The sequence below is a fragment of the Phacochoerus africanus genome, chromosome 4, assembly GCF_016906955.1.
Source record: "Phacochoerus africanus isolate WHEZ1 chromosome 4, ROS_Pafr_v1, whole genome shotgun sequence".
In the NCBI taxonomy this organism is placed as follows: Eukaryota; Metazoa; Chordata; class Mammalia; order Artiodactyla; family Suidae; genus Phacochoerus; species Phacochoerus africanus.
Window position 1 is genome coordinate 100,982,894 of NC_062547.1, and position 22,113 is coordinate 101,005,006.

The following is a 22,113-nucleotide window of genomic DNA, read 5'->3' on the forward strand; positions in this document are numbered from 1 at the left end:
GATACTGAATATACCAGTCTCATAATTCCCTATTAAAATTTATGAGGTTTCATGGAGTTTCTGTTGTGGCTCAGCAAAAATGAACACAATTATTATCCATGAGGATGTGGGTTCAATCCCTGGCCTTACTCAGCAGGTTAAGGATTTGGCATTGCAGTGAGCTCTGGTATAGATCACAGACAAGGCCCAGATCCCATGTTGCTGTGGCTGTGGTGTAGGCTGGTAGGTATAGATCTGATTTGACCCCCAGCCCAGGAACTTCCATAATCCAAAAAAGCAAAAAAAAGTAAGAGCTTTCAGGCATCATGTTAGGAAAGAGAATCTGTCTGCAGTAGTCTTTTATTTTTTTTATTGTGATTAAAAAAAAAAGATATAATAGGAAATCTACCATCCTCAGCATTTTTAAGTGTATGGCTCAATAGTGTTAAGTATATTTACATTGTTGTGGAATACACCTCCAGAACTTTTTCCATCTTGTAAAACTGAAACTCTATACCCATTAACCAAGTCCTCTGTTCCTCCTCCCCCAGTTGCAAATAACCAATCATTCTACTTTGTTTTCTAAGAATTTGACTACCTTAGATACCTCATATTAGTTGAATCATACAGTATTTGTCTTACTTCACCTGGCATAGTGTCATCAAAGTTAATTTATGTTGATAGGTTTTCCTTCATTTTTAAGGCTAAATACAGCTTAAAATTTTTTTTATTACGAAATGTTTCAAATATAATAAAAATCATAAAAAATCAAATGTTTTTATAAAAATAGTAGATCCCTATTTTAAACTATCTAAAGCACTCTTTGGCTTAGGAATCTGAACTGGGATAATAGGATATTTAGACTAAGCACATATTGGTAGACAAAACAGGATTTATTTTTACCATTTCTTGGGTCGATAGTTATATAACATTTTTTTAATAGAGATGACAAAAATGTTAAATATTTGAAGTACATGTTATCATCTATATAGTTGACCCTTGAACAACACAAGGCTTAGAAGCACCTCCCTTAGCCATGTATGAATTTACAATCAGCCTTTTATATCCATGGTTCTGTAGCAGCAGATTCAACCAGCTGCATTTTGAATTAAAAAAATCTCCATTTGAGAGAATCCACACAGTTCAAAACTGTTGTATTCAAGGGTAAACTGTATTTTATTAAAAATTAGGAGTTCTCAGAGTTCCTGCTGTGGTGCAACGGGATTGATGGCATCTTGGGACTGCTGGGACACAGGTTGGATCCCCAGCTGGGCACAGTGGGTTAAGGATCTAGTGTTATCACAGCTATGGTTTAGGTCGCTGCTAGGGCTCAAATCTGATCCCTGGCGTGGGAACTCCATATGCTAAAGGGAGGCCAAAAAATAAAAATAAAAACTAGGAGTTGTCTTGTAGTGCAGTGGGTTAAGGATCCCACTTTGTCAGTACAGTGGCTTGGGTTGCTGCTGTGGTGCAGGTTCTATCCTGCCCTAAGAACTTCCACATGTTGTAAGCATGGGCAAAAAATATATATGTACCATATAGTATATATATGTAGTGTTTTAAAATAGGCCAATAATTACATAAAAATACAGTTAAGTAAAACACAGAAGATATTTTTAATAAACATATCCAGAATTATATGTCTTCATTCCTATTGTTAACTTTTACAAAAATAAATGTCAGAAAGGATACTTTAAGAAACATATTGAGTATAGTGTCAAAATGATGTGATAAATCAATGATTTGTCATACAGCATTCCCCATTATAAATTTCATTGCACTGCTGATGGCTTCATAGAGCAAGTATAGAAGAGAAATAAAGTACAAGCTCTTCTCTCTTTTCTATTTCTCTCTCTTTTCAACTCATCTCATTTCCCCCTTACTATGCTTTTTTTCCTTTCAGAAGGTAGCCACAGAAAAAAAATAATTTTAGAAGAACTAAATCACTTTCCAGGATTAATACCAAAATATGTAGATGCAATTAAAAAATAGTATTAACAGATATTCTTCAGAAATATTAGAAAACAAAAGAACCCCAAAGGGAAATCCTATAACTTTATAAGATTATTTCATTTAGTTTTGGGGCCAATTTTTTAATTTTCTATTTTAGCGTGTATTCTAATAAAATATAGTTATGCAGATTTAGTACATAGACCATCACTAAATGAAGGAATAAAGTCAAATGTTGCCTTATGTTGGTTGTTATAGTAATTGATTATAAGTAATATTATATGGAAAGTCTAATTCTCATAATAATTTATTACCTTTTTTCAGATGATCTGCATAGAATTTTTGGAAATTATTTCAACTGTGTCTTAAATCATTTGGCTTATGATTATACTTGCCAACTAAAGTACATTCTTTAAAAATAAAATGTGTTATTTGGCAGGCAGCCAGCTACATAGCCATTTATGTTTTTATGTGAAGAAATAATGCAGGATATTTTCTAAGGTGGCCTCGGCACTCCAAGATTTACTCTGAAAAATACCTAAGTACTTTCCTTTGAAAATCATATAGCCTATACATACTTTATAAAAATAACAGAATGTGGGAACATGAATAACCAGAGAACATCAGAAACTATAATATTCAATATCATATGGTCATGATAGAAGGCTTCTCCCAGATATCCTGTAGATTGATCAAAGGACTAATTGTCTTTGCTGTCTTCTTACAATGACAGCCATTTAAATGGCTGTGTCTGTTAACTGCCCACTAGGTAAGTAACTCTCTAGTAGGTGTTTGGGGAGACTATTGTTATAAACGGAGACTTCAAATTATATTTTAAGGCCTTCCAGTTCTTTATAATCTAATGGCAAGTACTGATAGGAAGGATATAGTAAATACAACTTCACTTGACATAGAAAGCCCTAGAACACATTGCATTTCCTTTGTTTGTGTGTATATATATATCAATGTAATGGAAATAAGAGAAGTTATAGATACTAAGGAAATATGGATAATGAGATTGCTAGAGTGAGTTTTGAACTTGATTTTGGGAGAAAGATGGTTTCTGTTTGGGAAAAAGAGCAAGTGTATGGCTTGAGCCAAAAGGATAATAGGCAGTTGCCCAAACGTGGCACTATTGGGTAAAAGTTCTGAAAGCATATGATTGAAAGTTTGAATCTGATGTTTGAAAAACCACTACAGGCATAGATCTTACTAAAGTTATACTTCAAGAGAGTGCTTTTTGTGGCTCTGAGTAAAATAAACTAGATGAGGAAGCAGCTATGGTGAAGCAAGCTAATACAGAGGTGGGTATTAAAGGCAGTTAAGACCTGGATTTGGCCTATGGCTACAAAATTAATTTGAAATTTTCAGATGACCCTCAGGGGCTTTGTGGCTCCAACTTAACATCCAAATGTTAATATTTAAAAATCCTTAGGGAAAAGATTTCCAAACATTTTGCCTGTTGTCATAGATACATAAAGACTGAAAGAAAATAATTCAAAGGGAACACGAGATGGCAGCAGTTATATCATATTAAGAAAAAGATAGAAAAGAACATTTGAAATTATTTTTAAAATAAAAATACATAGCACTTTATTCTTTATGTGCTGTACTTTTCAGTTCAGAGATTACTAAGTCATTGGTTTCATGTTTCATAGCACATCTGAGGTTCACTCCGACTAGCATAAAAGTCTGACTCCATTACATGTGATTATTTCCTAAAATAAAGCTGTTGCTGTTTTCTGCGGATAACTCCTCCTCTGTGTTATCTGATGCACAAGAGTTCTGGATGGTGCACATTTGTTTTAAATGTTCCAGCATTGTTTTTTCTTCTTCTTCTAGTCTTTCATCCTTCCTCATTTCCCACCTAAAAGAAAAATCACATTTTAGCATTTTTCTAACTTCAAAATTACAGTCAACACTCAGTTATTTGCAGCATAAATATGTGCAGTCACTGGTTTATTAAGTGTTTCTTGTTCTTCAATCTTTTACTCACTGCCGCTTGGGCAGTACAGTTCATAGGCACTGCTTCTGCAGTGAGCCAGGAGAATGGGAGTGAAAGTAGAATCAAACCAGTTGCACTCCAGGGTAAAGTTTCTAAGTGTTGATTTAGGTGAATTTTCTATATTCTAGATTTTAAAAATGTATGGCTTCCCAGGATATTCGTGCATATAAATAATACCTAGAATTAGCAATTAATAAACAAATAGTTTTCATAGTATTTCTCCTTCACGAATCAGTGTATCAGCAGCTTTAAGTTGTAGAGAAGTTCTCCAGGAAGACTTTAGCTTCAGGAAGAATACCAAACCTAATTGGATATACTTTAAAGGCAGGTCTGACTATTCATAGAAATAAGATCAAATGTGAAGTAATCAAGTTAAATTGCCCAAGAAAAGCAGCAAATTGTTAGCAAGATTCCATAGAATATTTGCTTAAAAAAAGACTAAAGACTTTCTAATTCTGGATGATTGGGATACACAGAACAAAATGTTAGAATATGGAACTATGTATGTATATAATCTTTCAAAGTAAATATCACAATAACCCAAGTACGGTTAATCCTTCCTTCCTTTTTCATATATGCCATCACTCCAGGACTGGCACCAGCATATTTAACCCAGCATCTGACAAGGAGTCTCCTGAGTCTACTTCCTTTCTCTTTTCCTCACTCTTGTGTCTACCAGTCCCTAAGCCATCAACTATGATGAGCTCTCACAAAAGGATTTTAAAACTGATGTTGATACATCCTAAAAGACCCTCTGCTAGAAGGGCTTCAAGAAGATAGGATTTCTAACAAAAGACAAGCAGCTGTTTACTGAATGTTTTCTAGAAGTCCCCTTTTTATTACAGTCAGAATTCATGGATAATAAACAACCAGTCACACATGAGGGAAGGATATGAATTTGGGGTGAGACTTTCTGATTTTGTTTGGGTGGTGAAAAGAAAGCAAGGGCATTGGATTTTCCAAAGAAACCTGCTAATATGATCCCTGTTTGCACACAAGTTTCCTTGTTAGAGTGTTGTATTCAGTATGCCCTGGCCAGGCCCAGGAGGTGACATGTGTGAGAGAAGGAAGGAAGAGTGGAGAGAAAGGGGGTGATCATAGACTCAACCTGGGTGTAATTTACATTGCTTCTTCATCCCCTGCCTGGGACTCTCCTCATATCCCAGTCCCTTGGCTGGATCCAAGAACTACTATTTCTGGCCATCTTAGTTTCTTCATATATTCCCATATGGTCAGAGTAAGGTCACTGGTCATATAGCTTTTAATAGCAAGTTGAAAGATTCAGAGATTTTTTTTATCATCACACCATTCAAAGTCATGTCACAAGGGGCAATGCCCCCTTTTTGAGATTTAAAATTTAGCCCGCAAGTTTATCTTATACTCCTTTCCTGGAATTTTGAAGATAAAAAACGTCGTTACCCATTTTATATAGGTGAACTTGTGCACCATTAATTTGCATGTTGAGTTGAACTTTGAAGCAGGAAAATATTAATTACAGAAATTACTTATACAGCACTAACTATGGGCTAGGTGTTGTTTTTAACACTTACACAATAATCTTTCAATTCTTACTACAAAATTATTATTCCCATTCTACAGAGGAGTAAACAGGCACAGAATGTTAATGTCCCTTGGCCAACTATCTCTGGATTGAAATCAGAGACTTCAGGCTCTGAATGTTATAAATGCAACATTAACCATGTTTTTAAAACTATTTTACAGGTATCATTAATCAATGTTAAAAATAGTATGAACACTTTGTTTCCTGAAAAATGTTACCAGAATCAGGTTAAATATTTTTTTAAAAAGAAGGACTTTGTAAAATTCATATATATATACTCAAAAAGAATTCCAAATATGAAAAATTAGATTTGCCTTTTTTTCCCATGTAAAGTGCTAATATTGTACTGAGTAAATGAATTATGAATATCAACAGAGCGAAGTATGTAATACGCACATAAATATTTTGATCATTGTCTCTACTTGTGAAAACTGAAAGCACAATCTCTCTCCTTCATTAAAAAATCTGTATAATTAATGTAATTTAAATGAATTGTATATGTAATAGAATCTAAGATAAGGATTTTTTGAATCTTCATGACAATTATAGGTACTTCACAACATAATGAGCCGTTAGTAATTAATGATCTTAGGCAAAGTTATTTATCTACCACAGCCTTCTTGTATTTGCTTTGTGCTTATTAAAAGGAAATCATTTCTTGAGCAGATAAGAAATTACAAAAAAAAATAGTAAAATTATAACTACATTTTCTCTAATAATTTTACTTATATTGAATAAAAACATTAGAGATTTGAAATGTATGTTTAATTTTCACAAGCATTGTTATATTTCACATTTATAAGTTCTTAAGTTTGTGATTCTGTTATAGTTTTAAGCTTTGTTAACACATTGTAAAAACAAGTTGGTTCTATCAAAAATGTTGGAAGAAAAAATTATCAATTTGTTAGACACAATTAACTGGGAAATTTGTTCCCTAGTTTCCTCTATTATAATATTTAAAATCTGTAATGAAGGTATGTCCTTACAGAAACCAGAAAATGTCCAGTGTATTCTAGTTTTCCCTAAAAAGCATTATGAATTGATTATGTTTCTGTTTTTCCCATCTTTGGTAGCCTGCTCTTTCACTGTTGATAAATTCCCCACCTGCCTACTATGAAAAAGAACTGCAACCTGACCCCCATATCAGCTGGTGGCAGTAGATATCTTGTGTCTTGGGCACCAATGAGCAGCAAAATCCCATGAGACCTCACTGATCTGTATCATAATCTTAACTATCTTCTGGAATGTACCTCATCTATATGGCTTCTTGGTGGGTAGATGTGGGAGCTTGGCCTATCCTTGACTAGGGGTCCCTTTTCATCCAAACACAACAAGGAACCTATAACCTGGGCTGAGATACTCTCAGAAAACCAGTGGTTACAACCTTGTTCACAGTACTACTTGGATTGACTTACGGGTTTCTCAGCCTTGGTGGGTTTTCCTGGATTTACTCATTCAGATCTAGGCCTGCTCCTCTGCATGATATATGCATGTCAGCTCTTACTAAAGGGCTTTACATGTATTGGACCATGGGCTAAGACCTTTCTGTTTCTGCTCACCTGTTGAACCGTAGTAGATGTGGGATCTCTAAAATAAGACCGTGAGGGGTACAAAAAACAGTCACAGATCAGTGAGTAACTGTTCTAGTGGTCAGTTGGTAGAATTTTTTATTTGGGGGCCTCTATGGATAGCTGTTTGGTAGAGCCTGTGTCCTTGCTAGCATGGGTCCTGACCCTCACAGAAGCAAGTCCTGGGGGAGAAGGGGACTTAATGCAGGAAGAGCAAATAACAAGGGGGAAGATGAGGACCAGAATGTGGAGTGTAAATTCTCTGAAACATTTTCTATGCCTTCTTCTAGGAGAAAAACATCTAAAATCTGTGAACTCAGAAGTATCCTGATGAAGAGCATGGGCTCTGGAATCACTCTGCCTTTGGCTTGAATCCAGACCCTTCACATGGAATCACCTCAGGCAAGTTTTTTAACCTCTTCTGTACCTCAGGTTTCTCATCTGTAAAATGTGGTCAGATAGTCTGGTAGAAGCACAGCCATGCTCATTTGTGTATGTATCACTTATGGCTGATTTCACTCTGTAATATCAGAGTTTAGTTATTGTGAATGAGACTGACTGAGACCATCTGTCCTACCAAGCCTAAGTTATCTTTTATTTGGACTTTTATAGAAAAAGTTGCTGTACACTGTTCTAGAACAGTGTAGTTCTAACTGGGTTGATACTGCCTTCCGGTGGGGGATGTGGAGAGCATTTTTGGTTGACACTGTCTAGGGAGTGTTTCTAGAATCTGGGGAACAGAGATGGTAAACATCTTTAATATACAACAAACTTAAATAGTAAAGAGTTGTCTTCCTGAAAAGTCAGTAGCATCCTTGGCGAGAAATATATGCTCTAGAATCTCCAAAATAATGTTGAAGCACCTGTACTTAATTTGTGATTTTAACTTAAATGGTTTTAATATTTCACTGCTTAGAATATTATTTGCTGAAGAGCAGAGATTTTGAAGCCATGTGCTGGATTTAAATCCCTTACAAGCTGTGTGGCCTTGGGCAAGCCAAATGTAGTGCACTTCAGTGTCCTTATCAATAAAATGGGAATAATGGTGCCTGCTTCACGGAGTTGCCTTGAGAATGAAATGACTAGGTACATATAAAACACACAAAATAATGCACCGTTCATAGCAAACACTCAATAAGGGAAAACTGTCATTTTTAGTCTCAGGATTATTTGGCATATTGGTTAAAGTTACCAGCTGCAGAAATCCTGACTGTGGTGGTTTAAACAAATAGGGGTTTATTTTTCTCACATAATAAGAAATCTAGAGGTGAATAACTGCTAGCATGAATTAAGTAGCTAGACAACAGCATGGCTAATATCTCTGTGTTTTCTTATCCTTCACCTCATGTTTCCAAGATGGTTATTGTAGCTTCAGCATCATATCCTTGTTTTGAGGCAGGAAAGAAGAGAAAGAGCTATGCTGCACCTGACCCATTTTATCAGGGAAATAAAACCTTGCCCAGATTCCTCTCAGCAGACACTGGAGCCATTTTTCTAGGTTTGAATTCTGACACTGCCTTTTACTGGCTGTGTGATATTGGGCAAGTTTTTTAACCTCTCAGTGCCTTAGTTTTCTTATTTGCAAAACAGGGGGTGCTAGGAGTATACATCTTAATGCACTATTGTCAATAGTATGTGAGCTATGAATTCATAAAATTATTTTATGAGACTCTACTTATATAAGTGGGTTCCCTAGAGCTCCTACCTTGATGTTCTATCTCATGCCTCATGTCTTTCACATCATTTTATCTCATAAATTTTCTTTCTTATAAACATATGGGTAAAATTAAGTTGCTACATAGGACATGGTTTTATTCAGTGTGCAGTTATGCATTTCTATGATCATGCTATCATTGCCTCTTGTCTTTCATGAGGGAGACATTTCATACCAGTTCACTCTGTTCAGGCCAGTACAGCCCAGGCTATGTTTGTTTTTCTGTAACCCCTTTGTTGTATTTTTTAAATATAGCCTTTGATGATGGCATTTGATCATATTACTGGCATTTCTCCTGAAACACCAATAAAACCCTTGAAATATAAAAATATAACTTTATAAGCCTCCTGATTTAATGTTATCATTAAACATTTATATATTACTTTATATTTACAAAGTGCTACATAATTATTTATTAGTTAATTGTACTGTTAAATGACATTAACCATCTGGCTAAATTAATGATTTCAAATTGTCCTACCAGTTGGTAGCTTAGGAATGAAAAGTGAAGTCATATTGAATTTTATTCTCCTTAAACAAACCTTTCTTTCCTCCTCTGCACAATATAGTATAGACTGGCTTCAAATGGAGGTTCAAATCAGAGGGGAAAAGGTATCTTTGTTCTCTTCTTCCTTTTGTCCTATAAATGTAGGCTTCCTTCAGGATTCAGGCCTAGACCAAATTCTGTTCTCTCTTGGAAGGCCCCACGTCTAGTCCCACATGTTCGGCTGTTGACTCCACATCTGTAATTCATCTGTCTTGCAAACAGTAATTCAGTATCTTAAAACATCATCAGACACAACATAGAATAGATTTATAAGGAGATCCTGCTGAATAGCATTGAGAACTTTGTCTAGATACTCATGTTGCAACAGAACAAAGGGTGGGAAAAAAATGTAATTGTAATGTATACATGTAAGGATAACTTGATCCCCTTGCTGTACAGTGGGAAAATAAAAAATAATAATAATAATAAATTAAAAAAAGAATTAACTGAAAATCCATAAGAAATTTAAAAAAAAATAAAATAAAATAACCTAATAATCTAGTAAGTAAAACATTTCTCTGCATTCTGAAAGCTGTGCTAACAAATTAATGGAACCCAATGTCAGGGTGGGGGTCAATGGAACCTTCAATCTGTAGCCAGTTTTGTCGGAAGCATAGGTGACAACCTGGAACTGCTGCTGGCATCTGAAATTGAGAGGCACAGGGTAGTCTTGGAATGAACCCTTAACCTATGGTTTCTGATACTACCCTAGGTAGTCTCAGAATTGTGTTGAACTATGGGACAACCAGTTGGTGTCAGAGAATTACTTGGTGATATGGGGAAAAAAGAAAAAAAACTCCACACATTGGAAATGTGTGCAAAATCATAGGTGCTCATGATTTCTTTGCCTGAACAGTGCAGTAGTCCCCAGATACTCAGAGGTCAAGCCTCATACCACTGCTACACCAGACCTTCAATGACTGACATGCCTAGAGAGTTTAAAGCCTTAGTGTTTTAGTTAAGTAGTAGTTGTATTTAGCTCCCACCATCTCTCCTCAGGGAGAAAATAATTTTCCTTATTGTCTTCTAACTTATGTTATCCCACATTTGCATGTTTATTTTTCCATTTCATTCACTTGAAATGCTTTTTCATTTCCTTGAAACCCAATCATTCTTCAGACCCACACCGTATCCCACCTCTTTCATCAATTCCTTCCCAACCACCTAACCTTCATGCGATTATCCTCCTTTGAGTCCTAGTGTCAGCATTATTTTGGTAAATTATCACATATTACTTTATTACTTCAATTACTTTCTTGAGCAGTTATTTGATCATTACATTGTTTATCTTATTTTTCAAATACATGTGGTATCATTTCCTCTATACTTGCAGTTCCTTGAGGAAGACTTTTATTTTATTTTGTTTTATTTTATTTATTTTTGCTCTTTAGGGCCACACTTGTGGCATATGGAGGTTCCCAGGCTAGGGGTCTAAACTTTTACTCCAATTTTTTTCAAAGAAGATATTTCAAATAGCAAACAACATAGTGCTCTGTACACTATAGTATGTACACTTTACTCACAAAATATCTGTTGATTGCTATGTATTAGAAGCCTAGGAATGGCCATGTTATTCATAGGTAAATTAAAGAAATAATAATCTTTAACCACAAAAAATAATCTCTAACCACAATTTTGATAATAGATGGTATCTTGAATAGATATTGTTAAATTGTTATTTGTATGAATGATAAAAATGAGGGCTCTAGTAGCCTTAAAATTAGTCTCCTCATCCTTAGTTTCTTTATTACTAGTTGATTCTTAAGGTCTTAAATTCAATGATCATACCAAAAGACAACAACTTCCTATAAGTTCATTCATTTAGTAATCATCTCAGCATTCATTTGAAGAATGAGATAGTGATATAAAGAAAACAAGACATTCAATAATTCATGATTTTGGTGCCACACTAGTGTTTTTCTTGTATGTGTATTTTATTTTTAATTGCATTATTATTTTAAAATATTGAGGTATAGTTGATTTACAATATCATGTTAGTTTCAGGTATATGGCACAGTGATTCAGATGTAGACAGAGTGGTAAATAGATAAATAGACATAGATACAATTTTTCAGACTATTTTCCTTTAAACGTTATTATTATTATAGGTTATTACAAATATTGAGTATAGTTCCCTGCACTATACAGTAGGTCCTTATTAGTTATCCATTTTATGTGCTGTGTTATATGTTAAACCAATCCTCCTAATTCATCCCTCCCCCAGTCTTTCTTTCCCCTTTGGTAACCATAAATTTTCTTTTTATGTCTGTGAGTCTCTCTCTATTTTGGAAATAAGTTCATTTCTATCCTTTTTTTTTTTTTTTTTTAAGATTTCACATATAAGGGCTATCATATGATACTTGTCTTTCTCTATCTGGCTTAGTTCATTTAGTATGATAATCTGTAGGTCCATCCATGTTGCGTGATTTCATTCTTTCTTTAGGGTAATATTGCCACATCTATATCCATTCATCTGTTCATGGATATTTAGGTTGCTTCCATGTCTTGGCTATTGTAAATAGTGTGGCAATGAACATTGGGGTGTATATGTTTTTGAATTCTGGTTATCTCTGGATACATGCCCAGGAGTGCAATTACAGGATCATATGGTAGCTCTATTTTAGTTTTTTAAGGAACCTTCATACTGTTCTCCATACTGGCTGTACCAATTTACAGTCCCACCAACAGTGTAGAAGTGTTCCCTTTTATCTACTCTCTCTACAGCATTTATTGTTTGTAGAATTTTTGGTGATGGCCATTCTGACTGGTATGAAGTGATACCTCACTGTAGTTTAGATTTGCATTTCTGTAATAAATTAGTGATGTTGAGCATCTAGTCATGTGCATTTTGACAGTCTGTCTGTTTTCTTTGGAGAAATGTGTATTTAGATCTTCTGCCCATTTATTGATCGGGTGGTTGTTTTTATATTGACCTGGATGAGCTATTTGTGTATTTGGAAGATTAATCTCTTGTCAGTCTTATTCGTGGTTTGGAAATATTTTCTCTCATTCTGTGGGTTGTCTTTTCATTTTGTTTGTGGTTTCCTTTGCTGTGCAAAAGCTTTTAAGTTTAATTAGGTCCCATTTGTTTATCTTTGTTCTTATTTTCATTACTCTAGGAGGTGGGTCTGAAAAGATATTGCTCCAATTTCTGTCATAGAGTGTTCTGCCTGTTTCCTTTTAAGAGCTTTATAGTATCTGGTCTTTTAGGTTTTTAATCCACTTTGAGTTTATTTTTGTGTATGGTGTTACAGAGTGTTCTAATTTCATTCTTTTACATGTAGCTGTCCAGTTTTCCCAGAACCACTTATTGAAGATATTTTCTTTTCTCCTTTGTATATTCTTGCCTAATTTGTCATAAATTAGTTGATCATAGGTTTGTGGGTTTATTTCTGGGCTTTCTATCCTAGTGCATTGATCTATATGTCTGTTTTTGGGCCAGTACAACACTTTTTGAATGACTGTAACTTTGTAGTATAGTCTGAAGTCAGGGACCTTGATCCCTTCAGGTCCATTTTTCTTTCTCAGGATTGCTTTGGCTATTTGGGGTCTTTTGTGTTTCCATACAGTTAAAAATTTTTTTTTGTTCTAGTTCTATGAAAAATGCCATTGGTGGAGTTCCCATCGTAGCTCAGTGGTTAATGAACCCAACTAGTATCTATGAGGACATAAGTTCGATCCCTGGCCCTGCTCAGGAGGTTAAAGATCCGACATTGCTGTGAGCTGTGGTGTAGTTTGCAGACATGGCTCAGATCCAGCACTGCTGTAGATATGATGTAAGTGGCAGCTATAGTTCCAATTCAACCCCTGGCCTGGGAACCTCTATATGCCACAGGTGTGGCCCTAAAAAGACAAAAAAAAACAAAACAAAAAACAAAAAAAAAAACGCCATTAGTAATTTCATAGAGATTGCATTGAATCTGTAGATTGCCTTGGGCATTATAGTCATTTTGGCAATATTGATTTTCCAATCCAAGAGCATGATATATCTTTCCATATGCTTGTGTTATCTTTGAGTTCATTCATCACTCTTATAATTGTTAGAGTACAGACATTTTTTTTTTTCCTTTAGGTAGGTTTATTTCAAGGTATTTTATTCTTTTCAATGCAGTGGTAAATGGAACTGTTTCCCTAATTTCTCTTTCTGATCTTTCATTATTTGTACATAGAAATGCAATAGATTTCTGTGTATTAATTTTGTATGCTGCAAATTTACCAAATTCATTGATGAGCTCTAGCAGTCTTTAGGTAGGATCTTTATGATTTTCTATATATAGTGTCATGTCATCTGCCAACAGTGACTGTTTTATTTCTTCCTTTCATATTTGAGTCCTTTCTTTTTCTTTTCTGATTTCCATGTCTAGAACTTTATTCAAAACTATGTTCCCAAGGAGGAGGGGAAGAAGTGGGATGGATAGGAGTTTGGGTTAGTAGATACAAACTATTCCATTTGGAGTGGATAAGCAATGAGGTCCCACTATATAGCACGGGGAACTATACCCAGATTCTTGGGTTAGACCGTAATGGAAGATAACATGAGACAAAGAATGTGTATGGATGACTAGGTCACTATGCTGTACAGCAGAAATTGACTCAACACTGTAAATCAATTATGCCCTAACAAAAAATACTGTTGAATAAAAGTGGCAAGAGTGGATATCCATGACTTGTTCTGATCTTAGGATTCTTTGACCTTTTACCATTGATAATGATGTTACCTTTAGGTTTTTTCACATATGCCCTTCATTTTGTCAAGGTAGGTTCTCTATATGCGTACTTTCTGGAAGTTTTTTTTTTTTAATCAGAAATGGGTGTTGGATTTTGTCAAAAGCTTTTTCTGCATCTGTTAAGATGATCCCTTGGTTTTTTGTTAGTGTATCACACTGATTGATTTGCAGGTATTGAAAAATCCTTGCATCCCTGGGAAAAATCCTACTTGATCATGGTGTATGGTCCTTTTAATGTATTGCTGGATTTGGTTTACTAGTATTTTGTTGAGGATTTTTCCGTCTATATTCATCAGTGATATTGGTCTATAATTTTTTTTTTGTGGTGTCTTTGTCTAGTGTTGGTGTCAGGGTGATGATGGCCTCATGGAATGAGTTTGGGAGTATTCCTTCTGCAATTTTTTGGAATAGTTTTAGAAGGATAGGTGTTAACTCTTTTCTAAATATTTGATAGAATTCACATGTGAAGCCATCCGGTCCTGGACTTTTGTTTGTTGGAAATTTTTAAATTACAGTTTCAATTTCAGTCCTTGTGATTGGTTCATTCATCTTTTCTATTTCTTCCTGGTTCAGTCTTGGGAGATTTTACCTTTCTAAGAATTTGTCCATTTCTTCTAGTTTGTCCATTTTATTGGCATATGGTTGCTTGAAGTAGACTCTTATGAACCTTTGTATTTCTGTGGTTACAATTGTAATATCTCCTTTATTATGTTTAATTTTATTGATTTGAGTTCTCTCCCTTTTTTTCTTGATGATTCTGGCTAAGGACTTATCAATTTTGTTTATCTTTTCAAAGAATCAGCTTTTAGTTTCAGTGATTTTTTTTCTATTGCTGTCTTCATTTTTATTTTATTTCTCCTCTGATCTTTATGATTTTTTTCCCCTTCTGCTAACTTTGGGTTTTGTCTATTCTTTCTCTAGTTGCTTTAGGTGTAATATTAGGTTGTTTATTTGAGTTTTTTCTTGTTTCCTGAGGCAGTCTTGTACTACTATAAACTCCCTCTTAGAATTGCTTTTGCTATGTCCCAGGTGTTTGGATCATGGTTGTTTTCATTTTCATTTGTTTCTAGGTATTTTTTGAGTTCTTTTATTTTTTCAGTGACCCATTGATTATTAATAGCATATTGTTTAGTCTCCATGTGTTTGTGTTTTTTGCAGTTTTTTTTTTTTTCTTGGCATTGATTTCTAGTCTTATCATTTTGTGATCATAAAAGATGCTTGGGGAGTTCCCATTGTGCCTCAGCAGTAATGAATCTGACTAGTATCCATGAGGATACAGGTTCAATCCCTGGCCCTGTGCAGTGGGTTAAGGTGTTGCTATGAGCTGTGGTGTAGGATGCAGACGTGGCTTGGATCTGGAGTTGCTGCTGCTGTGGCTGTGGTGTAGCCTGGCAGCTGCAGCTCCAATTGGACTCCTAGCCTGGGAACTTCTATATGCCATGGGTGTGGCCAGTAAAAAAGATGCCTGAAAACAATTGCAGTTTTCTTAAATAAATGAGTCTTGATTTGTGGCTCAGAATGGGATCTATCCTGGAGAATTTTCCATGTGTTTGAGAAGAGTATGTATTCTGCTGCTTTTGGAATGGAATATTCTATAAATATCTATAATTGCATTAGACTAGATGGACTTAATAAATAGTTCATGTTTCCTGTTGCTTTTCTATGTGGATGATCTGTCCATTGCTGTAAGTGAGTTGTTGAAGTCTTCCACTATCATTGTGTTATTGTTGATTTCTCCTTTAATGACTGTTAGCAGTTGCCTTATATATTGAAGGTGCTCCTATGTTGGATGCATATATATTTACTACTGTTATATCTTCTTGGATTGGTCCTTTGATCATTATGTACTGTCTTTCTTTGTCTCTTATATCCCTCTTTATTTTCAAGTTTCTTTTGTATAGTATGAGTATTGTTACTCCAGCTTTGTTTTGATTTCTGTTTGCATGGAATATCTTCTGTCCTCTTACTTTCAGTTTATATGTATCCCTAGAATTGAAGTTGGTCTCTTGAAGACCACATATATAAGGGTCTTATTTTTGTATCCATTCAGCCAGTCTGTGTCTCTTAGTTGGTGCATTTAGTCCATTTACATTTAAGGTAATTATTGATATGTATGTTCTTATTGTCATTTTGTTAATTGTTTTGGATTTTTTGCTGTTGGTCTTTTTTGTTCTCTCTTTCTTTTGTTCTCTTTCATGGTTGGATGACTAGCTTTAGTGTTTGGATGACTATCTTTAGTGTTTGGATTCTGTTTTTGTGTGTGTGTGTGTGTGTGTCTAGTATAGATTTTTCATTTGTGATTGCCATGAGGTTTTGATATAGCAATATATTATATGTATATAATAAAAATACATGTTGCATATTATATATATATGGTTGTTTTAAGTTGCTGATCTCTTTATTTCAAATGCATTTCAAATATCCTGCACTTGTACTCTCCTCCTCTCATGATCATTCATTTTGATAACATATTTGTGTGTGGATGATTTTCTGCCTTTACTTTATTTTTGCCTTTATCAGTGAGTTTTTCCATTTCATAAGTTTCACTCATTTGGGTATTATGTGTGTGGATGATTTCCTGCCTTTACTGTATTTTTGTCTTTATCAGTGAGTTTTTCCATTTCATAAGTTTCTGGTTTCTATTTTTGACCTTTTCCACTTAGAAAAGTTCCTTCAGCATTTGGTGTAATGTTCTTTGGGTGATACTGAATTCTTTTAGCTTTTGATTGTCTGCAAAGCTTTTCATTTCTCCTTGGAATCTAATTGAGAGCCTTGTTGTGTATTCTTGTTTGTACATTTTCTCCCTTTCATCACTCTAAATATATTGTGCCACTCCCTTCTGGACTACAGAATTTATGCTGAAAAATCAACTGATAGTCTTATGAGGATTTCTTTGCATGTTATTGCTTTTCATTTTTTCTTTATCTTTAATTTTTGTAAATTTTATTACTTTGTGTTTCATTATATTCCTTCTTGGGTTTATCATGAATGGTACTCTGTACTTCCTGGATTTTGGTGACTGTTTGCTTTCAAATGTTAGGGAAGTTTTCAGCTGTTGTCTCTTCAAAATTTTTCTCAGGCTCTTTCCCTCCCTATTCTCTTTCTGTGATCCTTATATTGCAAATATTGGTATATTTGACATTGTTCCAGAGGTCTCTTTAACTGTCCTCATTTCTTTTCATTCTTTTCCCTTTATTCTATTTTGCAGCAGTGATTTCCACTGTTCTGACTTCCAGCTCACTTAATATTCATGCTTCTACCTCATTCATTTTACTATTGATTCCTTTTAGTGTATTTTTCATTTCAGTTATAGTATTCTTCAACTCTGGTTATTTGTTAGAACTTCAAACTCTGCTGAAAACTTATGGTATCTTCTCACTTTGTGCATCTATTTTTTTCTTTAGTTCTTGGATCATCTTTATAATCTTTACTTTGAACTCTCTCTCAGATAAACTGGCTATCTCTATTTCACTTAGTTATTCTTCTGGGGTTTTATCTTATTCCTTTGTATGGAAAGTATTCCTTTGCTGTCTCATTTTGCTTAAAATTCTACTTCTATTTTTATGTATGTGGTAGGTTAATTATATCTTTTGACCTTGGAGTGGACCTCTATAGGGAATGTCCTATGTGTCCTAGCATACATTCCCCTCTCATCACCTAAGGGCCAGGGACTAGCTAGGCATAAGATAGGTTCTGACTTGTGTTTGAAAACTCAGTTCTGCAGGCTGTAGGATCCTAGTTTCCTTGCTTCTCATGTCTGCCCCCTGGTGGGTGAGGCTGGTTTAAGAGCTTGTGCAGGCTTCCTGGCAGGAGGGGCTGGTGCTTGCTAGGAGGGGTGGATAGAGCTGGATCTTGGCCTTCTGGTAGGCAGAGCCAGGTCAAGGGATTTGTCTAGATGTAGTTGTGAGCTCAAGAATTCTTTAGATAGGCTGTCTGCTGAGAGGTAGTTCTGTGTTCTTGCCCTCTTGGTTGTTTGCCCTGAGGTATCTCAACACTGGACCTTTCAGGCTGTTGGTGGGGCCAGGTCTCCATGCCAAGAACCCAAAATGTCTGCCTCCAGCCACAGTTCATGTAGGTCTCTGCTCTGTCTGCCACGAACTTTTAATACCCCAGAGAGAGCCACAGCTGCCCCTTACCTCTATAAGAGACTCTCCAAGACCAGTAGGTAGGTCTGGCCCAGGCTCCTATGGAGTCACTACTTTTACCCTGAGACTCAGTGTGCATGGGACCTTGGGTATTCCCTCCAAGAGTGGAGTCTTCATTTCCCCTGGTCCCGTGGAGCTCCTGCAGTCATGTCCCACTGCCCTTCAAAGCCAAATGCTCTAGGGGTTCCTCCTCCAGGTGTCAGAACCCTAGGCCGGGGAGCCTGACATGGGGCTCAGAGCTCTCATTCCTTTCAGAGAACATCTGTGATATAATTATCCTCCAGTTTGTGAGTCACCCACCCAGGTGGTATGGGGTATGGTTATATCATGAGTGTACCCTTCTACCATCTCTTGGTTTTTTGTGTCTTTATATGTAGAATATTTTTTGGGGTAGATCCTAGTTGTTTTATTGATTGTATTCAGTAGTTACTTGTGATTTTGGTATGCTCCTGAAAGGAGATGAGTTCAAGGTCCTTCTACTCAACTATCTTTTTTCCCCACCCCAGACTAGTGTTTTTGACCAATGTGTAAAGTTTTAAAACAATCTTTGCTTGGTGAAGTACTTTATTCAGATCATTGTGATAAATTGTAATAAAAGTGTTCTGTCATTTTAGTTCTTATGAAGTTTTTGCGGTTAATTCTTAGAAATTATATAGCCCAGCAAATCTCCTTTAGTCATCAGTAAAATGTGATTCACTCTTTCGTTCTTGTTAATGTAATTAACTAAAGATAACTATTTAGTTTTTTAATACTTCTTAAAGGATTAGAATATATAACCTTAACTAAGCAAAGTTAAATCTCTGTTTTATGACTCATAAGTCATCACGGCTACACCAGCTCTATGGACAATAGCTGAGACCATACCAGTTCTTAGGATATGGTGCTAAAGATATAGAAGAAATAAAAAACTGGCCCAATTAGCAAAAGTCTGGAAAACTCTGTATCAGTGAATGATAGTGGCAGGAAATTAATTGTAGTGGACCCCTACATAAAACTGTTATAACTGAAATTAGAGAACCTTTCTTAGTTATCTGCTATTTTTGACTTCTTAGTACATGTATAGCTTGTTTTTTGAGAGATATGCCTTGGTTTGTAGTTTGATATCTATCACAATCAGTCACATTTCAGAACAGTTTTACTCTGTATAATTAATTTGCCCATTCATGCAGAGAACATTTACTGAGTGCCTGCTAACCTGAAAAACACTATGCTAGGTAATGTAGAAGTGAGAGTAGCTGGATATGGTTTTCTCTTCAGGAAGCTTAATCAGACCAAGAGGGTTCATTATAAGGGCTTGACTGAATATTTATTCCAAGTCCATATTCAAAATCCCATAAAGATTTTGTAGACTATTTCAGTTTAGGTATGAAATGTAAGTGAAAATATACGTCACTTGTGCCATTTCCTTAGGCTTTGTTTTAGCAATTGTTTGTGGGAAAGGCATAATTCAGGTATTTCTCCCTTGACTCATGAAGCAGTCTGGCGTCATCTTGGGGAATAATTCATGTCCTTCATCATTCATTGGAAGGATAGCAACATTAATAATGGAAAGCCTCCTGATTTTTTTTTTTTTTTTGAGTAGTAAGGGCATTATCAAAGTCTATGGTAAAATTGTAAACTATAGTATTTGGTGTTCTTCTTTAAAGGCATTTCTGTAAGAAGGTGATTCGGGAATAGCACTTAATCCCAAAGGACAAACTTTAGGAAGGGGATATAATGCTATCCTAAGTTTGAAAAAAATCTTTATGAATATTGTGATTCATGAATATTTATGGGAAATCTATTATAAACCAGAAAGTCAGCTTTGAATGTAATCACTGTGAATATAAATGGCACAATTTCTTTTTTTTTTGTCTTTTGTCTTTTTAGGGCCACACCCACGGCATGTGGAGGTCCCCAGGCTAGGGGTCTAATCAGAGCTACAGCTGCTGGCCTACACCACAGCCACAGCAATGCCAGATCTAAGCCGCATCTGCGACATACACCATAGCTCACGGCAACACTGGATCCTTAACCCACTAAGCGAGGCCAGAGATTGAACCTGCAACCTCATGGTTCCTAGTCAGATGTGTTTCCGCTATGCTGCAACGGGAACTCCCAATGGCCCAATTTCTTAGTAGCTCTGTCTTTTTACCCACATAAACTACAGAATTAGAAAGTTAGTCTCTTACTTCGGAGACAGGAATTTATAATACTATACTGATAGACAAGACCGACCCACTTTTTGATATGTCCTCCAGATGATGCAAATCCACAACCACTTTGGCCTGTTTTAAAACCTAAGTAATAGAAATATATATACTTTAAGTCTATCTTCTTTAGCATACATTTAGAAGAAATGGAGAAATTGATATTCTTTTCATGTAATCTAGAAAATTGATTTATTGCTTAGCTTTATCTTCTCTAAAATAGAATAGTTTAAAATTTTCTTCTAGGTAGTAATTTTTAATACTTTTTGTTTGGAATTCCTGTTGTGGTTCAGTGGTAACAAATCCAACTAGTATAAGGACATGGGTTAGATCCCTGGACTTGCTCAGTCGGTTAAGGATCCGGCATTGCCATGAGCTGTGGTGTAGGTCACAGATGCAGTTCAGATCCCATGTTGCTTCGGCTGTGGTGTAGGCCAGTGGCTATAGCTTGGATTGGACCCCTAACCTGGGAACTAACATATGCTGTGGATGCGGCCCTAAAACAGCAAAAAAAAAAAAAAAAAGTTTTCTTTTTCTCTGAACTTTTTATTGAATCTCTAAAGTAGTTAAATAAAGGAATCATACACACCATTTTCAGTAGGAGCATTAGGGAATGAGTGTACTTATTCACAGCAAGGTCAAAAGTTAAGAGTATAATTTATTTGTACTGTTTTATTTTAGAGTATTTTTAATATTATAGATGTTTTTGTGAACTGTAAAAGACATTCATTGTTTACAGAATACTATAAATGGCAGTCATTTCTTTGCCTTTGGAAGTTTTATGACATAAGCATTTCTTAAGGTGAATTATTCCAATGCCCCATAAATTACTTTGACTCAATTTAACACTTTAATACCCAAAAAATAAGATTTGTTTAATTTGTGAAAAAACATTATAGTTTATTAATATACCACTTAGAACACCAATGTTATGTATATTTAATGTATAGAAACACATAGAAATAGAGAATAAATATGAACATATAGAGAAATATATATATTTTAAATAAAGAGAATAAATAGTTATGTCAGTGAAAATCCATACTCAATACAATTAAATATCGACACTTGTCATCATAAATTAGCAAGTTAGGTCTTAGCTTCAGCCAAGAATTCATTAAATGATTATGATAACTAGCTACATATGCAGTTTATCTAGCTATTTTTGTAAGAATTCAAGTGAATGTTCTTTCGTAAGTAACTGATTTCTTTTGCTACTACTGATGCAGTAAAAGGAATCTTTCCAAGCTCAGGAACAAGCAGCAAAACCCTTAATTTGAATTTATAGTCTCCATAGACAATCTGTAACACAACTTAACTGTCCAACAATTTATTTTAATTAATATGATTTTTTTCTATGTATTTAAGTAAGAGAGTTATATGCCAACCTATGGGACAACTAAGAATGCTAACAGTAACATTTTAAATAGTTATGGCTTAGGGAAAACATAAATGGAAGCATAGCCATCAGTAGTAATGGAAGCTGAACTTTTCCATTACCAGTAAATCACACATATGTCCATGGAGGCTTCTTTCTAGCAGTGGATTTTTAAAAATTCTAAGAGTTAAGAAATAGAAGGCTGAGGAGTTCCCGTCATGGCGCAGTGGTTAACGAATCCGACTAGGAACCATGAGGTGGCGGGTTGGGTCCCTGCCCTTGCTCAGTGGGTTAACGATCCGGCGTTGCCGTGAGCTGTGGTGTAGGTTGCAGACGCGGCTCGGATCCCG

General features: G+C 35.4%; 1 protein-coding gene across 3 annotated transcripts in view; it reads right to left on the reverse strand.

Annotated features, from left to right (window-relative positions):
* Nucleotides 1-3,493: 3,493 nt before the first annotated feature.
* The window catches only part of KIAA0825 (KIAA0825 ortholog), a 402,395-nt gene continuing 383,775 nt past the window's right edge, over nt 3,494-22,113 (reverse strand). For all 3 annotated transcript variants that reach the window (XM_047778295.1, XM_047778296.1, XM_047778297.1), the window contains one exon: nt 3,494-3,796. In XM_047778295.1, coding sequence (XP_047634251.1) covers nt 3,631-3,796 — 166 coding nt within the window. In that variant the 3' untranslated portion in view covers nt 3,494-3,630. The remainder of the gene's footprint in view (nt 3,797-22,113) is intronic.